General features: G+C 39.7%; 1 protein-coding gene across 5 annotated transcripts in view; it reads left to right on the top strand.

Moving 5' to 3' along the window:
* The first annotated feature begins 2,764 nt into the window (after window positions 1-2,764).
* The window catches only part of MMS19 (MMS19 homolog, cytosolic iron-sulfur assembly component), a 28,581-nt gene continuing 12,450 nt past the window's right edge, over window positions 2,765-18,895 (top strand). For 3 of the 5 annotated variants that reach the window (XR_009155625.1, XR_009155623.1, XM_058187228.1), the window contains exons 1-11: window positions 2,765-2,877; window positions 6,082-6,130; window positions 9,623-9,723; window positions 12,371-12,456; window positions 12,836-12,910; window positions 16,381-16,450; window positions 16,535-16,663; window positions 17,340-17,401; window positions 17,589-17,675; window positions 18,571-18,645; window positions 18,795-18,872. Coding sequence is in view for 3 of the 5 variants with exons in the window: in XM_058187228.1 (XP_058043211.1) it covers window positions 2,784-2,877; window positions 6,082-6,130; window positions 9,623-9,723; window positions 12,371-12,456; window positions 12,836-12,910; window positions 16,381-16,450; window positions 16,535-16,663; window positions 17,340-17,401; window positions 17,589-17,675; window positions 18,571-18,645; window positions 18,795-18,872 (906 nt within the window). In the remaining 2 variants the exon portion in view is untranslated. Of the gene's footprint in view, window positions 2,878-6,081; window positions 6,131-8,827; window positions 8,999-9,622; window positions 9,724-11,258; window positions 11,409-12,370; window positions 12,457-12,835; window positions 12,911-16,380; window positions 16,451-16,534; window positions 16,664-17,339; window positions 17,402-17,588; window positions 17,676-18,570; window positions 18,646-18,794; window positions 18,873-18,895 lie in introns of those variants that run through there. The other 2 variants (XM_058187229.1, XM_058187230.1) reach the window with 2 other exon arrangements.

Here is an 18,895-nt window from a genome sequence, read left to right as displayed (position 1 = left end):
AGCTCTGAGCCGGGATGAGTCCAGCGGCCCTGGGAGACACTTCTGGGCTCCTCCCACTCCAGGTGAGCATGTGACTCGGCGGCCGGAGCTCAAGCCCCGCCCCGCCTCCTCTCCGCCAGGAAGCGTAGAGGAGCCGTGACCCTGGCCTTAATTCCAGCGGCTGGGGAACGGGGGGCTCGGGGCTGCGGAGAAAGTATGGCAACAGTGGAGACTTAGTTCCAAAGCAGGGCGACTAGTTATCAACGGCACCCTTCCAAACTCCTCTTAGAGGACTTTTTTACCCGCGAACGAGAATACAGGCGAGTTAAGGTGAAATAGGCATTTCCCTCCCAAATGCCAAAATACTCCGTGGAAACGTGAAGCCACGAGAGGCACCGAATCACCAGCCTCATTTTAGCTTACGCAGCAATGTTACGGTCAGCCTATATGGTTACTCAATGTGTCGTGCAAATCAGTAACATTGCTTTGAATAAACAATTCAATTCTCAGCAGGGGGCAGCAGCTGGCTGATTTGTTTGAATTGGGAAGCTAAATCAAACCCAATCTGGTTAGCTCTTGGCTGGGACATTACTGGAGAATTCCAGGTTGGTAGGTCAAGGTCCTGAGAGAAAACAACACCAAACCGCTTCCATACAGTTGCTAAGATAATCACATCACTGTGCAAGTGCACTTATAGTTCAGCTAATAATGTATAAATACATAATTCACATAAGCCATACATGATAGCGAAAAGGCTCCAACTGTCTCCTTGGTACCAGTTTCTTTTATGCATGGAACTTGGTCTGGTAACTGTTTCCAACCTTTCAACTTTAAAATGTGTGTACTTTACATTGACTGGGGAATTCTAGAAGTTAAAGTCCAGACATCTTAGTTGTGAAAGTTGGCAAACATGCCACAGTTCTTTCATCTTTCAAATCTTTTTTTAAAAAAGAAAAATGTTTTATGAGAAATTGAACTCTTTAGTTGGTTCCCTTCCTACGTTTACAATGAACAGCAAACGGTGCCCATGGAAGCTTAGGTCCACCTAATTCAATGCTACTGGTTCTACCAATTTGCATTGTGTCTCCTGAATTTCAGAAAGAATTTTTGCCCATTCTTTTATGTTTCCAAAACAAAACATACATATGCATAGGTTCAATTTAAGCAATTAACTGAGAATATTTTTTTAAAAAATAGTCTGGTAAAAGACACTCATTGGAGCCACTCTTGGGTATTGCACCCAAGACAACTGCATGAATATATTCATGAAATCACCAGGAATCAAGCACAATTCAAAGGCAGTGCTTTCTTTTTTTTGCCCTTTTTAAAATGTTCAGCAATCCCCATCTAAATTTACTCTAAAATTACTATTCTTTCCTACTCTTTCCTAGAGTTCTCTTTCCTACCTATGATGTATTCACTGATCTCATTTCTATTTTATATTCCCATTCAGAATTGATACACAGGAAATACTGAATTAAAACAGTTGCTTGCATTCACACAGCTCATTGCTCAGATAAAACTTGGTCCTAAATTGTGGCTCAATATATCACGGGAACTAGCTCATATAGTTAGCTTATGGTTCTGTGGGTTTTGCAAGCTCAGTTGGATTTGATAAAATATTATTCAAGAACCATAGCTTAGATAGAATAATGTAGAAACAGAGTCATTGAATCATAAAGAAACAAATTCAGCTACTTTCTTAAAATACACTTACTGGTAGCTAGATTGTGATTTGCTACTTTGCTTTCAACATGTTCTGTGACCACAGAGAAAAATTAAGTTCCTTGGCTTCTGTGCAAAATTGATGGCTGCAATGCTTAACTCTCTGGTAGAAATGAGAGACCTGGTTCCTAAAAAAAAAAGATTAAAGTCAAACTCCATTCCAGATCACTGCATACAATTGACCAAGCAGCATTATTTCTGAGGGGGGAGGCAGAAGAGTAAGTCTTAATAGTATGGAATTAATTTGTTATTTAGGGATATTTTTTCAGCTTCTCTAATTAGCTTACAGCCCCCAGATTTCCTGGTGAATTCCCAAGAACAAAGGTATCCCTACTGAGTTTCAGAGGCCAAAGTTGATCCAATGTTACCGCTGATGAATCATGGCTTACTCGATGCACTTTTATTGGTTTGCATGATACACTGAAACCAATGGGCTGGGTACATGATGCCAAAATGTGGTTGGCAAGTTCTTCAAGAATAGCCAAATGTTGTTTGAGCTGGGTCAGTGATCCAAATTTTGGGGGACTATCAAAAGCAATTTTGTCTGTTTCCGGGTTTTGATTAAAACACAGGCTTGCCTTACATTTTGAGCTATTCAACATGAAAAAAAAATATAGAGAGTGTCATTATTTCTTAGCCCTGTATAACCACTTCTAATAACAAAATCATATAAAGCATATTTCTTGTTTATATTTTAGATTGAGAAGCGAATAGAGACTCGGGTCGTCTGGGTATTCTGAAATGAGTTTTGATTTTTCTACACAGTTTCCCATCTTGTTCCAAAATCAGTATCTTAGGAAATAAATTATCTAAGGTTTGCACATTATTTGCATGCTCTTTAAGCAAGAGGATAAGCTTCTTACCCTCCATAACCTTAACCTTAACACCTACTCTGCCCTTCGGCTTCCTAGGCAGAACCTTGGCCGGCAGACCCGCCTAGAAACTCGCGCCGCTATTTTTGTCAATCGCTGGAGGGAGTTCTTTTAACGTGATAGAAGTTTACCTCGGTACACGTGATAGGGAGACGCGCACGCGCGGTTGCAGCTTCTTGGCTCCCCCTTTTTTTCTCTCCGGTTATCATGGCGGCTGGAGGGGCTCATGTTGCCATAGGGAAACCTGCCTCCCCGTTACAGGAGTGGGAATGGGAAAACGCGGCCAGGCAGGCGGCGGAAGGTATGGTCAGGGAATGGGTGTGAATAGAAATGGCATGGAAATGAGCACGCGTGTTTCTGCGGTGCATGCAAAAGACGAGATTCGTAGGGCAAGAAGGACTACTTGGGACTTTGAAATAAATGGTGAATAAAATGGAGAGGAAGGCAGGATGATCGGGCTTAGATCAGGAGAAAAGGAGAAATGCTGAAGTTCGGTGTGTGGGTGAAAAGCCTTCTTGGGAAATTATGCTCAGTAGTGTAATTCAATGTACCCTTAAGAATAAATTAATCCTGGGGTTTATAGAGGGGTTTCTCCCACCTTTAGTAAATGCTTTTTATCCGTCTCTATATGGGACTCCAGCAATTATAATGGGTTGAAGTTGGCAGAAGCAAGGTGATCGTTCATAAGGTGGAGCGATTAGTCTTGCAGAGTATGGCACGTGTTGTTTTTGGTAAAGGAAAAAAACAACCGAATAAGAGTTTTTCGTTCAAAGAACCTTTCCCCGACTTGGTTTTCTTTGGAACTATATATGAGTGGGGAGACGAGGTTTGAAAAAAAAAAAGATAACGAAGACTAATGTAAATATTGTTGACGTATTATCATAAAGCTGTTCATTGGGGAAAATGGTTTCATTTTCATGTGGTGTAGCATTCTCTGAAATACATAAGGGAAAAGAGATTGCATGAAGGATTCTTTTTAGCATTTGGCCAAGTGGACAGATGCATTCCATTGTGTACTTTTTTGTTTAGGTAAGACTGGAAGAATAATTTTCCTAGCTTATTAACTAGTTAATGAATTAAATGCTGGGATAGATTTTGAAAAGAGTCCATACAATATTTATTTTCCTATTGTAATTAGACAAATTTTATTTATAAACTTGTTTACTTTTTCCATGTGCAAGTTTCCCCACTGTGCTAGTAAGATAACACAGTTCTTCAGTAAAGATTGTGGATACACTTACCTTTTTGATATCAATATATATATATTTGCTGATTTTACATTTGAAATCCTATGACTCGAATATACTGTAAACAAGTCATGGCACAAAGATAACAAGCATATATTGAATGTAAAAATAATTATACTGCAGGCCTAAGTTCCAATCTTCCTTTTGCCTGAAATGCAAACCTGCATAACCATTACCAAATAGGCTTCACAGTGAATTTTCAAGTCTAATTCTAAAGTACTGGTTGTTGTTGTTAGTTGCGAAGTCGTGTCCGACCCATCGTGATCCCATGGACAACGTTCCTCCAGGCCTTCCTGTCCTCTACCATCCTCTGGAGTCCATTTAACCTCATGCCTTCTGCTCCAGCCACCTCGTTCTCTGTTGTCCCCTTCATGGATTACTGCCTTGTCGTGGCGAAGGGGCTTGCATAGCTCAATGAAGCTATGAGCTATGCCGTGCAGGGACACCCAAGATGGACAGGTCATAGCGGAGAGTTCTGACAAAACATGATCCACTGGAGAAGGAAATGGCAACCCACTCCAGTATCTTTGCCATGAAAACCTCATGGACAGTACAAAAAGTACCGGTACTGTGACTTAACTGTATTTCATGAGGAGCTGAAAGCCAAGCCCTTCTATTATTATTAATATTGTAGAAGCCCAGTAATACATTTGGATGTATGATCTTCTGGGAATGAAAGAGTTAAGGATATTTATTAGAGGGACTGTTTTGAACTTGGCTAATTAGAAAATGTAATTTTTTTATTCAGATGCCTTTTTTGTACATATACAACAAAATATATTGTCATGAAAATGTCACATTTAAGAAAAGTGCTAGGTAATGCTTGCCTATTCAATTTTATAAATATATAATACTTTTAATATTATAATACTTTTTCATTCTAGATGAAAAGCTGAAGAAATTTTGTGAACTTTGTCCACTATAAAAGTTGCTGATGTTTCTGTTCACTATCATCATGGCTTCTATAACCCTTTTTAAATATGTTTTTAAAGAGGCAATATAAGTACCTAATTGCTTTGTTAAAGTCTTAATAAGTATGCATGGTTTCTTAGACAATGCATTATTTCTCAGATCATACATGTAGACTGAAAATACCAACCGGTGTAGCTTATTCTTACTGGTCACATTAAAGATAGGTGGGAATATATACTATATACCAACATATTCATCCACTTGGTTCTTGTTAGTGTCAAATGATTTCTTCAAAGAGTTTTGTTTTGTGCTGCTGAACTGACAGTATGTTTAGCAATATACAATAGTTAATCTTGGTGGCTTGAAAGCATTTTGAAGATATCCCTGGATCCTTTCTAGTGTCAAATGATATAAAATACATCATAGTGATTGCTTTTACCTGAGGTAATGCATTATGGCAAAAAAATAAGAATTAGTCTTGTGTTAAGCACTAGTGTAATCCTAGATAGCATAGCATTTAGACTTATATACCACTTCACAGTGCTTTACAGCCCTCTCTAGGTGGTCTACAGAGTCAGCATATTGCCCCCAATTATCTGGGTCCTGATCAGGAATTGTACCGAGAAGGTGATAAGACCTGGTACAGAGATATGAAATTCTTGCCTCTTCTTTATGCTCAGCACAGAAAAAAAGCTAAAAGTATAGGAAGGTGCCTCTCTTAGGAAAACCTACATGCTTAGCATAGTGTAAATGTTCAACTTGTCATGGTATAAGGCTATATTCCCACAACCAGAATGATCCATTTTTTGTCTCCCACAGTCATCTGACTCATCTTTGAATGTCAATAACATATAACACCAGCAAGTCATTGATTCCCTAGCACAGGGGTGTCTTGTGTCATCACGTGATATAATGTCACTTTTTTCCCCCTTTGCTAAAATGAGGTCGGCATGGCCAGTGTGTGACGCATCCAGCCTGCAGGCCATGCGTTTGACACCCCTGCCCTAGTAGATAGCTTGCAGATATAATACAAGTTAGGTTAACTCAAAGCAAGGTTGAGTTAGTTGGGTGCAAAATCTAAGCCCAGCTTGGTTAATTAAGTGAAATATTTATGCAGGAGAGTGATAGTATAACCTGCCTGTCTTTTTGCATGTCCGGGTTAAACATCGCATGAGAATTGGACTAGTAAGGCAGACTATGCTTCATGAGACATAGTGTCTTAATTGTTAATTGAACAAGCGCTGAGTGACAAGTTACATTGGGATTTAAAGTACATATATTCCCATTTTTTTCGCTGTGTAAAAGTTGAACTAGAAATTAACAATTTCAATTCCTTTTTCTCTTAGGAGTAAAGACTGGAACATGCTCCATTTTAGATGTTGTGGAAATCTTGGGGTAAGTAGATCATTGCAACAATCACTGTTCTACATAATACATCTTGTCCAGCATGTCTGTGTTCTATTGAAGTAATGGAGAAACATAAATAAGAATATCAAAATTTTACTAAATTTTGAATGTTGACCAATAGCAGGTGTGTTTGAATCAGAAGTAGCTCTAAAGATAACCATAACAAAAAAGTCAACATTGCCCATTTCCTTTTGTAATTTAAAACATTAAACTTGTTTTTAACTTCATATTGTAATTTTTCCTTTCAGTTTCTTCTGCAGTCTTTTTTACCACTAGTGTATGCTATGCTAACCAAAATAAGGAAGTATGATGGACGCGCAAATTTTCTCAAGATTTAATTAATGTAATATGCACAATGAGATTAGATATAATAATCTCTTTGTACATATACATTCTGTAGTAAAGAACTAGTTTTAGTGGAACTAAAAGGATTGTGATTTTGAGGTTGAATAAAGGACAAGTGGATGTGGGAGTGGGAAGAAAGATGGAAGGAAGATTAGATGGGCTTAAGTGGGTATTCTGCAGTTGAATTCAGGTGTAAAAATTATTGGAAGATTTGGCTGATGGACTAACACGCAAGTCATACTGAGTCATACTCTTAAGACCTATCTACATTTGTTGCAACCAAAAGCCAGATCACACTAAATGACTTGATCATGACCTGCTGGAATGGTTTGGCCAAATCTCTCAGATACAATGTGTTTAGTTTATGTAAAATACATTTTTCTTTATGAGAACTGTTAATGATAAATATATTTCATAAGGTTATTCTTATTGAATGGCTAGCTTCTGGATTTTAAAATTTACTTTACATCAGGGGTCCCCAACCTCCAGGCTGCGGCCCACTACTGGGCCTTGAGCCTTTCAGAACCGGGCCATGGAAGTGACAAGCGTGCATGCAGGCATATTCCCTGTCATGCGAGCAGTGGGTATGTGTGCCTGCCTCTTGCGCAAATAAAGCTGTGCGTGCTTCCCCATGTGCGTGGGAAGCCATCCCCTCTTCTCCGCCCCTTGTCCGCAAAGCCAAAAATGTTGGGGAACTTTGCTTTATATGAAAGCCTGTTCTTTTCATTAATAGAAATGGTTTTTGTCCTTTCTACATTATTTGGAAAAGGCAGGATCATATAAATATTTCTTCATTTCTGAATGAGACACAGAGTATTTAGTGGCACATCCTTTACTTTTTTTCATACTATCACCTGAGATTGCTATTATGAGGCACGTGGAATTTTTTGGAAATTATACAAAGTGTAACTCATTGTATAACAGTCTGAAAACCTGTCTTCTATTCTGCTCCAGATACCTAAAAATAATTACTCTCTAACTTCATAGGATTACTTTTATAACAAATATGAATAAAATGACTGTTCTTGTCTAAACTTAGCACACAAAAAACTGTAGGGAGTGAATGTAAGGAAAACAATGTAATGGCACAGAATTTGATCATGCTAATTAATATGATTTCTCAGGGGGAAGAATGATATATAATTATGAAACTTCGAAAACTCCGAGATTGAGGTTGGGCTGGATTCTGATTATACAAGGAATATTTTAAAATCCCATTTAACACAGCTATTTGTCATACACTTTTGTCACACAGAAATCTCTATTCTGGGAGCAGAAAATGTGAATTCTTTAAATCTGAGACAAAACAGAAGAAGGGAATTGAGATGGTTGTTTCTGAGCCAATGTTAAAGAAAGAAAGAAAGGATTATTATAGCATTATTACCTCAGAGCCTAAGATTAAAGTTAGACTTTTCAGATAAAAGGAAGCAGGAAATAAATGTTTTAAGAAAAAATGGTTATTTTGTTCTTTTTTTAATGGATACACATCTGAGCCAGCATTATTTTATTCTGTATAGTGTTAAGTCACAGCTAATTGTCGCTTTTTTTAAATTATAATTTTTCTGTGTAAAATGTGAATTCTGCATAATTTCAGCCTTCAGGCTGAGCATGAAGATATTTGTATGTATATTATGAGCTGTAATAAACTGGACTCCCTGCAGCATTTATTTTTGAGATTCTGCCAAGAAATTTCTATTTTATAGCAGATCAGCACCATCTTGTGATCTCCCTGAAAGTTTTATTTTGCATTGCCTTGTAGATTTTCAGTTCAGTTACTGAACCAGAACAAGACAATTGTGCAAATCCTTTTCTACAACAATGAATGTATGCATTTTAAGGTGCAATGTAAAAATGCAATTTTATATTTCAATTCTTTTTAAAAGCTTGAGAGATAAAGACCTGACTCTGCTCTTCATATACTTCTATGCTACATTGCTGGGAGGGATTGAAGTTATTTTCATTTATACGCTAGAAAAACAATACCGATTTTGAGAGTCCTCTTGTTCTTTCTGACTAAGTCAGAATAAAGGGATAATAGCAGCTGAGGTGCCCCAAAAAGATGAGTAGTATCAACAGAAATTACCAAACTGCTATCTCAAAGCAGAAAGTAGAATCAGTGTGAAAGTCTAGAGGGCTTCTGGTAGTAGTAGTTTGAGAGTTCCAACTTTCCAGCCTATGGGCTCAATTATACTAGTGCATCTTAGTAGAAAGAAACAGTAGCTGGCTATTAAACCAGCATAATATTTGTCAACAGTCAAATAAAAGGGAAGGAATTGGCAACTTAGTTAGGTGACCACTTTGGGGTAAAGGTAAGAGTCCCTGCAAATTTTACTCCACTAGGTAAAGGTTTCCCTCGCACATACATGCTAGTCGTTGCCAACTCTAGAGTGCGGTGCTCATCTCCGTTTCAAAGCCGAAGAGCCAGCGCTGTCTGAAGACGTCTCCGTGGTCATGTGGCCGGCATGACTCAATGCCAAAGGCGCACGGAACGCTGTTATCTTCCTACCAAAGGTGGTCCCTATTTTTTCTACTTGCATTTTTACGTGCTTTCGAAACTGCTAGGTTGGCAGAAGCTGGGACAAGTAACAGAAGCTCACCCCGTTACACAGCAGCAATAGGGATTTGAACCGCTGAGCTGCCGACCTTTCGATCGACAAGCTCAACGTCCTAGCTCCTGAACCACTGCGTCCCTAATCCACTAGTTGTTGCCAATTATAGGGGCAATGTTTATCTCTGTTTCAAGGCCACTGAGCCAGCATGGTGCTCGGGTCTCAAACCTAGGCTGCTGGCTTTACAGCTGACAAGCCCAGTGTCTTCATCACTGAGCCACTACCCCGCCATACTTTTGGATGGGCCCCAGAAATACTCTGAATTAGTCAAAGAATGTAATAAGGACATCTCAAAGAACATTTCTTGCCTGAAAAGAATGAAAAAAGAATTGCAATTGGAGGTTCAGAAAAATATATGCATATGTTAACAATAATTTATCAGAGCAATTTCTGATGCAATATAATTTAAATTGTGATTGAGCAAGTAAGAGAAATCTCACTCCAACTCCTTCCTGGTAGTACAGTATTTTTCTCTTAATTGCATGATTCTTAAACATTTAATTCTGTTTTTTTCTTTCTAATGCAGGACTCCTCTGAAGAACGAAGATTCTCAAGTGCGGGCACAAGGCATTCAAGTGCTCTCTGAGGTCCTCCTACAGTGTTATCCCCTCCTCCAAGAGCAGGAAGGTGGGGCAAAATATAATTCTCACAGTGAGCTAAATTTCCTTACCAGGCACAAAACCGCCCTCAGTTTTTATTCAGTGATCAGGAGTGTATATATAATTCAATGAATTATTTAATTCAATTATATAAAAATATAATTGGCAAATTAATTCAATAGCTTAGTAGCCTTTGACATTTGCATCCTTGTGGGGCAAAACTGGACTATATGATCATATATACAACTATTTTATACTTTGCGATTCAGATAGCCCTCAACAGGAAATCCCAGCCTAGCCACCCTCATTGTCCTGCATTCTGCCACACCAGCTGTCTTCATCCTGGGTTTGCACAAAGCTGCTTGCCACATCAGACAATCTTTGCAAGGTCTCTCATGTAGCACGTATCCTCACAAGGATTTGGAAGGCTTCAAAATCTCACAAGAAAGCCACACACAATTTGGACAAGACTGCATGCATTCTCTGGCCAACTGCTGCCTTGCAAAAGTCCAGGCCCGGCCTGTTTAGTTAGCAGTAGGCATAAGAAAATAGGAAAGGGCAGCAAGGGCTGCAAAGCACAGGGGGACAAAAGCACTAGGAGTAGAGATAGGCAGGTGAAGGGAGTTGAAACATCCCTCTGATCATAAATGCAGGCTGGCTGCTACATGGCCATATTTTGATCACTTGGCAGTGCAGTGGCTATAATCTTGGTCATGGGTTGCAAGTCCAATTTTTTAACACTGTTGTAATTTTGAATGGTCACAGAACAAATGGTAATAAATTGAGGACTACCAGACTCTGTGTGTGTGAAATTTAGAATGTTTTAATTTTATGAGTTTCTTCCTCTTGTTTAGAAATAGTTAAACTGCAGTGTAATTTACATTTTAGTTTATCTTACCTTTGTGGCAGTTGTGCCTGAAGGCATTTAGTTGTATCATGCCACTATTAACAAGTGCATATGTGACAATCACGTTTATTTGGAGAAGATGAAATGCATCTTAATATTAAACAATACCTCATATGTTCAGCCAAAGAGGAGACTGCAACTTTTTTTTTAATTTGTATTTATATCCCGCCCTTCTCCGAAGACTCAGGGAGGCTTACACTATGTCAAGCAATAGTCTTCATCCATTTGTATATTATATACAAAGTCAACTTATTGCCCCCAACAATCTGGGTCCTCATTTTACCTACCTTATAAAGGATGGAAGGCTGAGTCAACCTTGGGCCTGGTGGGGCTTGAACTTGCAGTAATTGCAAGCAGCTGCTGTTAATAATAGACTGTCTTAGCAGTCTGCGCCACTCAAGGACCTTTTGGATTTGAAGGCAAAAAGATACTCTGGAGTGAGAGCAGAGCACTATTGTGTGATAGTTACAATAGGCTGCTGCACAATCCCTGAAAAAATTGTATTGCTATAATAGTTTGTGCACTTGCAAGAAGGCCGCTGACATCACGGTGAAGTGGTGCGGCTGAGTGGTAGCTCCGTGAAGTTCCGCCAGATTATTCTAGCCAGGAGGCTCTGTGGGGCTGAAAGTCATCCTGTAGGGGTGATGAAAACAGGAAGGATTCTTCGGTAGTCACGAGGAGAGTGCAGACTTCTTGTTTGACCTGAAGAAAGCCCCTTTAACTGGCCATTATGGCTGAACCGAAGCCGTGACAGCTGAAACGGAAGGGAAGAAAGGAAAGATCCTGTAACAGTTTGCTCTGTCTGGGTAAGAACTTTCTAACTTTTGCCATGGAATTTCCCCTAAAAAACACCCTCTTTGGAAAGTGGGACTCAATTGAGCTGAATAACAGCGACTAAGACCTGGAGCTACTGTCAGATTTGGAAAAGAAAGAAAAGAAATTACAGACAAAAACAACCTTAAAGATAAATGATTAGACTGGATTGGCTAGTTTTTAGGAATTTAAATCATTTTAAAATATTGGATTATACTTTTATTGCCACCTTGATTTGAAGGATTTTGGAAAATTATTGGAAAATATTTTTTGGGAGATACTTTATTCGCAGCAAAAGTGGAGAAAAAGAGTAACAGTGACACCTACTGGCTGGGGAAGAAATCATAGAGCTGAAAAAAGTGGAAGGAGTGAAAGTTGTTTAGTGGAATACACTAAACAACACCTGCAAATTGATTGTACTTGGAGTTTGGAGACAAACTGAAAACATTTCAAATCTTAGAACCTGAAGGATTACAAATATGCTGGACAGTGTGAGTGGGAAACAGCTTGGATTTGTTTTGAAACTAAGTAAAGGTTGCTAATGGACTATTTAAGGAAGTGATTTTGTGAACTGCTCTAATATTGGCTTTCTTGGTGTGATGAATAATTGAGACATTGGGATCTGGATAGATTACTGAGTAACTTTTTAATTCATTAAAATAAGGTAAAATGGTACAACGGGGAAATAAATGTATTATTAAAAGATATATTTTTTGTGTGCGTGCTTTGGTTATGTGCAGTTTGCCTTCTGGAGTTTTTCCTTGTTATAGGAACTCTATTTATCATCACCAAATGTTTCGATGAATGTGGACTGTAATTGTCCTGTAGTTCCACGCTGGACCAAGATATCAGTTTGTTATATTTAATTCCTAATGTGTAATTTGAAAACTTACTAATATAGCACAGTGACTAATAATGTTTTTATTGTTAATTATAGTAATTATTTTTATTCCAGTGACCCACCTTGTCTTGTTCTACGAGAACCGTTTAAAAGACAATCACCTTGTCATTCCTTCTGTGCTGCAGGGACTGAACGCTCTGGTGAGAATTTACTATTAGTGATACATATGTAGTTCATTTTGTAAAACTTCTAGGATCTAAATGACTGTGGCAATCTTTTGATGTGTTTTGTATGTTTCTGTATCTTTTCCCCCCTGTATTTTCTTTTTCTCTGAACTTTGATTCTTTTCTATTTTTCTTAATTTATATTAATTTTTTTATCTTTGTAAAATTATTAGTAAAAATATGTACACCTTTTCTATAAAATTAAATAGCAAAATCTTCCTAACAGAGATGAATGACTTAACCATGATTTGAATTAAATCTACTTTGCTGAGGTTCTGATTCTGTTCATGGAAGCTTCTCAGATAGCCATCTCTTAATGCAGATGGACATTTATCATATTTTTTTTTCTTTTTAGAGCAAATGTGCAGTGTTAGCTCCAGGGCTGGCAGTGTCCGTTCTCAAAGCTATCTTCCAGGAAGTTCATGTTCAGGTGAGCATGGAAGTCCTTTACATTCTGTATATATGATTCAACATTCCTTCTAACAGTCATTATTATTGCACTGGTTATACTGTATAGCATCTTATGCCTGCAGTGACTCAATATTAATAGGTAGCTAAGGCCTTTCCTTTGGTTTGGTGTCAGAGACTAAATATGTCATATTCTGCTAAAGAATCTTTATAATTCTATACTTTGCAAGTTGAAATCATGTTCTGATACATTGATACTATTAGTATAGAAAGAATGGTCTCCTTGGTCTAGTCAATTTATTTATTTATTTATTTATTTATTTGTTCGCACTTTTATACCGCCCTATCTCCCTAGGGACTCAGGGCGGTTTACAGCCAGGTAAAACATATATATATACAGAATAAAACAACAATTTAAAAAACTTATTAAATAAGGCCGAATATTTAAAATAGAAATATAAATAATAAAACCCCCTTAAAACCAGATTTAAAATTTAAAAAATTCTAGTCCAGTCCTGCGCAAATAAATAGATGTGTCTTAAGCTCACGGCGGAAGGTTCGAAGGTCAGGGAGTTGACGAAGTCCTGGGGGAAGCTCGTTCCAGAGGGTGGGGGCCCTCACAGAAAAGGCCCTTCCCCTGGGTATCGCCAGTCGGCACTGCCTAGCCGACGGCACCCTGAGGAGTCCCTCTCTGTGAGAGCGCATGGGTCGGTGAGAGGCAATCGGTGGCAGCAGACAGTCCCGTAAGTAGCCCGGCCCTATGCCATGGAGCGCTTTAAAGATAATTACCAGAACCTTGAAGTGCACCCGGAAGGCCACAGGCAGCCAGTGCAGTCTGCGCAGGAGAGGTGTTACATGGGAGCCACGAGGGGCTCCCTCTATCACCCGCACAGCCGCGTTCTGAACTACCTGGAGTCTCCAGGTGCTCCTCAAGGGGAGCCCCATGTAGAGAGCATTGCAGTAATCCAGACGAGATGTCACGAGAGCGTAGGTGACTGTGCATAGGGCATCCCGGTCTAGAAAGGGGTGCAACTGGCGAACCAGGCGGACCTGGTAAAAAGCTCTCCTGGAGACGGCCATCAAATGGTCTTCGAAAGACAGCCGTCCATCCAGGAGAACGCCCAAGTTGCGCACCCTCTCCATTGGGGCCAATGACTCGCCCCCAACAGTCAGCCGCGGCTGCAGCTGACTGTACCGGGATGCCGGCATCCACAGCCACTCTGTCTTGGAGGGATTGAGCTTGAGCCTGTTTCTCCCCATCCAGACCCGTACGGCTTCCAGGCACCGGGACAGCACTTCGATAGCTTCGTTGGGGTGGCCCGGTGTGGAAAAGTACAGCTGAGTATCATCAGCGTACAGCTGGTACCTCACACCGAAGCCACTGATGATCTCACCCAGCGGCTTCATATAGATGTTGAACAAGAGGGGCGAGAGAATCGACCCCTGAGGCACCCCACAAGTGAGGCGTCTCAGGGCTGACCTCTGCCCTCCCGTCAACACCGTCTGCGACCGATCAGAGAGATAGGAGGAGAACCACCGATAAACGGTGCCTCCCACCCCCAATCCCTCCAACCGGTGCAGCAAGATACCATGGTCGATAGTATCAAAAGCCGCTGAGAGATCTAATAGGACCAAGGCAGAGGAATAACCCCTATCCCTGGCCCTCCAGAGATCATTCACCAACGCGACCAAAGCCGTCTCAGTGCTGTATCCGGGCCAAAAGCCGGACTGGAACGGGTCTAGATAGACAGTTTCATCCAGGTACTGGGGTAATTGACATGCCACCACACTCTCTACAACCTTTGCCGCAAAGCAAAGTTTGGAGACCGGACGATAATTACCTAAAACAGCTGGGTCCAGGGAAGGCTTCTTGAGGAGAGGTCTCACCACCGCCTCTTTCAAGGCGGCCGGAAAGACCCCCTCCAACAAAGAAGCATTTGTAATCCTCTGGAGCCAGCCTCGTGTCACCTCCTGCGTGGCCAGCACCAACCAGGAGGGGCACGGGTCCAGTAAACATGTGGTGGCGTTCAACCTACCCAGCAACCTGTCCATGTCCTCGGGAGCCACAGGATCAAACTCATCCCAAACAGTCTCAACAAGACAGCTCTCCGACACCTCATCTGGATCCACCCAATTTTGGTCCAGATCATCCCGAAGCTGAACGATTTTATCGTATAGATAACCACTAAACTCCTCGGCACGCCCCTGCAACGGGTCATCCCGCTCCCCCTGTTGAAGGAGAGCGAGTCACCCGAAACAGGGCAGCCGGGCGGTTATCTGCCGACGCAATGAGGGAGGAGACGTAGGAACGTCTCGCTTCCCTCAGTGCCACTAGGTAGGTCCTAGTATAGGACCAAACTAGTGTCCGATCAGCCTCCGAACAACTGGACCTCCAAGAACTCTCTAGGCGTCTTCTCCGGCGTTTCATCCCCCTCAGCTCCTCGGAGAACCAAGGAGCTGGTTGAGACCTACGCCGGGTCAGAGGCCGCAAAGGCAAGACATGGTCTAAAGCCCCAGCCGCGTGGTATATAAAGATACTACATTAAATGTCTTGATTTATTATGGTAGATTCTACATTAAATGTCATTTCAAATCAGTTTTCTCTATAAACTTTCTTAGTTGCTTCTTTCTTTACATTCTATTTTTTGAATGATGTCCTTATGTGATAGCATAACTAAAACAGGGACAAAGTGAGGTTGGATAACTGATCCTTGAGATTAAATCTAAAACTATTAGTATTGTAGGTCTTACACTTGTATATATAGATATGGCCACAATTGAGCCCAAAATTTCTGTTGCTAAGAGAGACAGTTGTTAAGTGAATTTTGCCCCATTTTATCATCTTTCTTGCCACAATTGTTAAGTGAATCACTGCAATTGTTAGGTTAGTAACATGGTTATTAAGCATATCTGGCTTCCCCATTAACTTTGCTTGTCGGAAGGTCGCAAAAGGTGATCACATGAACCTGGGACACTGCAGCCATCATAAATATCTACTGCAATATCCAGTTGCCAATCATCTGAATTTTAATTAGGTGCAACGTGGGATGCTGCAATGGTTGTGTGAAAAACATCACACATAAGTTACTTCTTTCAGTGACATTATAACTTTGAATGGTCGCTAAATGAATTGTAAGTTGATAACTATCTGTAATGTGTGAATGGAAGTTCTTATGTGCATTACACTTACATTGGAACTAAAATATGTTGGGCTTCACAAGAGGCAGCAAAGTATATAGAGCTGCACTGGGACCAAACATGAGACAGAAAATGGAATGAAGAAAAGTTTTGACCATCTCCACACTAATATAGATTGTAGGCATAAGCTTTGACTTGCATTTAATTAATCTGAATTGTCCTCTGTACCAATTAGATAAAGTACAAATAAATTTACCTTAGAAGAAATGGAAATAACAAAAGAATCTAAATAAAATATGATTTTAATATGTGAATAATAATTATTTTAATAGCCATGCTTTTCTTTTCTTTTAGTCTATGCTACAGTTAAATCGTCATACTGTCTATAGTATCATCACTAATTTCATGAGCAATCGAGAGGCAGGTGAGAAGATTATTTTTGGAAGTAATTAAGTCACATGTTCAACTTGAAAACTGTGGGATCTTATTTGCTGCTTTTTTTCCACAGAGCTAAAAAGTTTAGGTGCTGATTTCACCTTGGGCTTTATTCAGGTGATGGATGGAGAGAAGGACCCACGCAACCTGTTAATAGCCTTCCAGATTGTTCGAGACATCATTGTAAAGGGCTATGCACTAGGTAAATTTGGCTCAAAGTGAAGTTAATCATCCAAGGAAAAGCTTGCATTACCATTATAGCAAGTGCAAAATGTATTGATCCAGGAATGAACTGATTGGAGAACTCCATATTCAGTTTCTTTCCAGATCATTCCATTGGAGGTGAACAGGATCAGTAATTTCCAGAAGCATGTCCTTCAAACCAGAAGTTGTTTTGGGATGTTCAAAATGAAATGAGGGTATTTCAACCAGTTTATCCCTCAAAATATCTCAAGCAAATTCCAGTTTGGATTATTTGTTTGTGAAAACTGTCAATCAACCCTGTGGAATGGCCTAGTCCACATGGAAACAGAATGTTCTGGAACTATCTGACGAGCTATATCCAGATTGGAAGATTTTAGATTCCGTAGTTCTACCCTCTTAGTTATGAGAATTTATTCTAGTAAGGAGGATTATTGAACATGGAAAATAGCTAAAATACACTTAAAAGTAAAAACTGTTGAATCAAAGTTGTAGATTGTCTTATGTGAAGCTCTAAGACAAATCTCCTGAGTTGTGGGTGATCAGAGTTATGTCACCAGGTGAACTTCAAATATAGATCCTGTCTAGAATTAGAGCCTCTGTAATTTGCAATGGCTTAATATGAAATTGTGACTATGTATACTCAGATGCCATACTGTTATGTTTATAATTTTTAGGGCCTTTTGCAGAAGAGCTGTTTGAGGTGACTTCCTGCTACTTCCCTATTGACTTTACTCCTGTGAGTGAATTGTTCAGATGCCAAATTTGTCTTATAACTAGTTCTCAAACTGAAATATGGGTGCTGAAATGTAACAATATCTGTTATGAAGGATATTTTTTTATGAAGAGGTTTATTCAGCATACCAAGGGTGGATAGCTGAACAAGGTGACTTCCATAATGTTTTCTATCTTTGATTTTGTTCTAGCCCTCCAGTGATCCTCATGGAATCCAGAGAGAAGACCTGATTTTCAGTCTGCGGACAGTGCTGACCTCTACCCCCGTTTTTGCCGAAGTATGACAGTTTTATTCAGCAGTTGGCATAGTATTGGTTAACATGAAAAGGGACATGAATTTTCCCCACACTGTTTTTCACTTACAGTTAAACGTATTGTTACAGTGCTTTTCAAGTGAATTGTAATTGTTGTCGCTCCCTGATTCATATAAGTTTTCCTTATTACAATTTTGATACGCTGATTCTAGTAGACAGATTTTTGTTTATTGGGCTTGTTTTTACATTAAAGAGAAAGGAAGAAAGAGACAAAAATATTCTCTTCTGAGCCTTTTGGAATTCTAGCATATTAGTGAGGCCTTTTCTTTCCTAATACAGCAGCCTTTTTCACGAATTAGTTTTGTCCTGCTGGGGGTTCAGCTTCAGATTCTTCCCTCAACTTCTGTATGCTTGCATTCACAGAACAGAAATACAGCACTTTCAACATCCAAGCGTCTCTAACAGTGTCTAAGAGATCTGCCCTTTCATACATTGCTCACAGATTCCCAAATTAGGCAAGAAGCTTCTCAGTGTTTACATATTACTTTACACAGAAAAAGACCCTTAGGCTTGGGACCAATCTATAATATATAGATTATATCATTCAAATTATATCCTGCCTTAAGTGGTTGAAAACAAATACATCAACACTGATAATTGGGAAAGATTTCTGATTTGTTAATAGTAAGGGAAATTGTTCCCAGTACATTCAACTTCAAGCCTAACTTCTAGTAACTTCCCTGGATGCATCCATGTGGTTTTCTTGGCATGATACAAAAGTGGTTTAACATTGTGTTCTTCTAGAAGGTGTGTGTATGTGTGTGTGTATGAGTGAGAGAGAAGATATTTCCCCCCCTAAATGTGCTTTTTAATACTTTTTTATCCAAAATGTGCTTTTTATTACTTTTTCCTCCTACAGTTCCTACTTCCATTGCTCATTGAGAAAATAGACTCAGATGTACAAAGTGCCAAACTGGATTCCCTGCAAACCCTGGTGAGAGCACTCAGTGGTAATTAAATTTGCCTGAGCCATGGGAATTAGTTTTACTTTATGCCCAAATGCTACAATGTATTGTCAGTGGGGCTGCTTGTTATTTGTCAATTAAGGCACACAGTGAATTATTTCTGTGTATCTCTTTACAGATTGCTGCATGCAAGATCTATGGGCATAAAGAATTGAAAGAATTCCTCCCTAGCCTTTGGTCATCCTTGCGCACCGAAGTAAGAGGAAGTAGTGTATTTTT

The sequence above is a fragment of the Ahaetulla prasina genome, chromosome 6 (assembly GCF_028640845.1).
Source record: "Ahaetulla prasina isolate Xishuangbanna chromosome 6, ASM2864084v1, whole genome shotgun sequence".
In the NCBI taxonomy this organism is placed as follows: Eukaryota; Metazoa; Chordata; class Lepidosauria; order Squamata; family Colubridae; genus Ahaetulla; species Ahaetulla prasina.
This window is presented reverse-complemented; position numbering and strand designations above follow the sequence as displayed.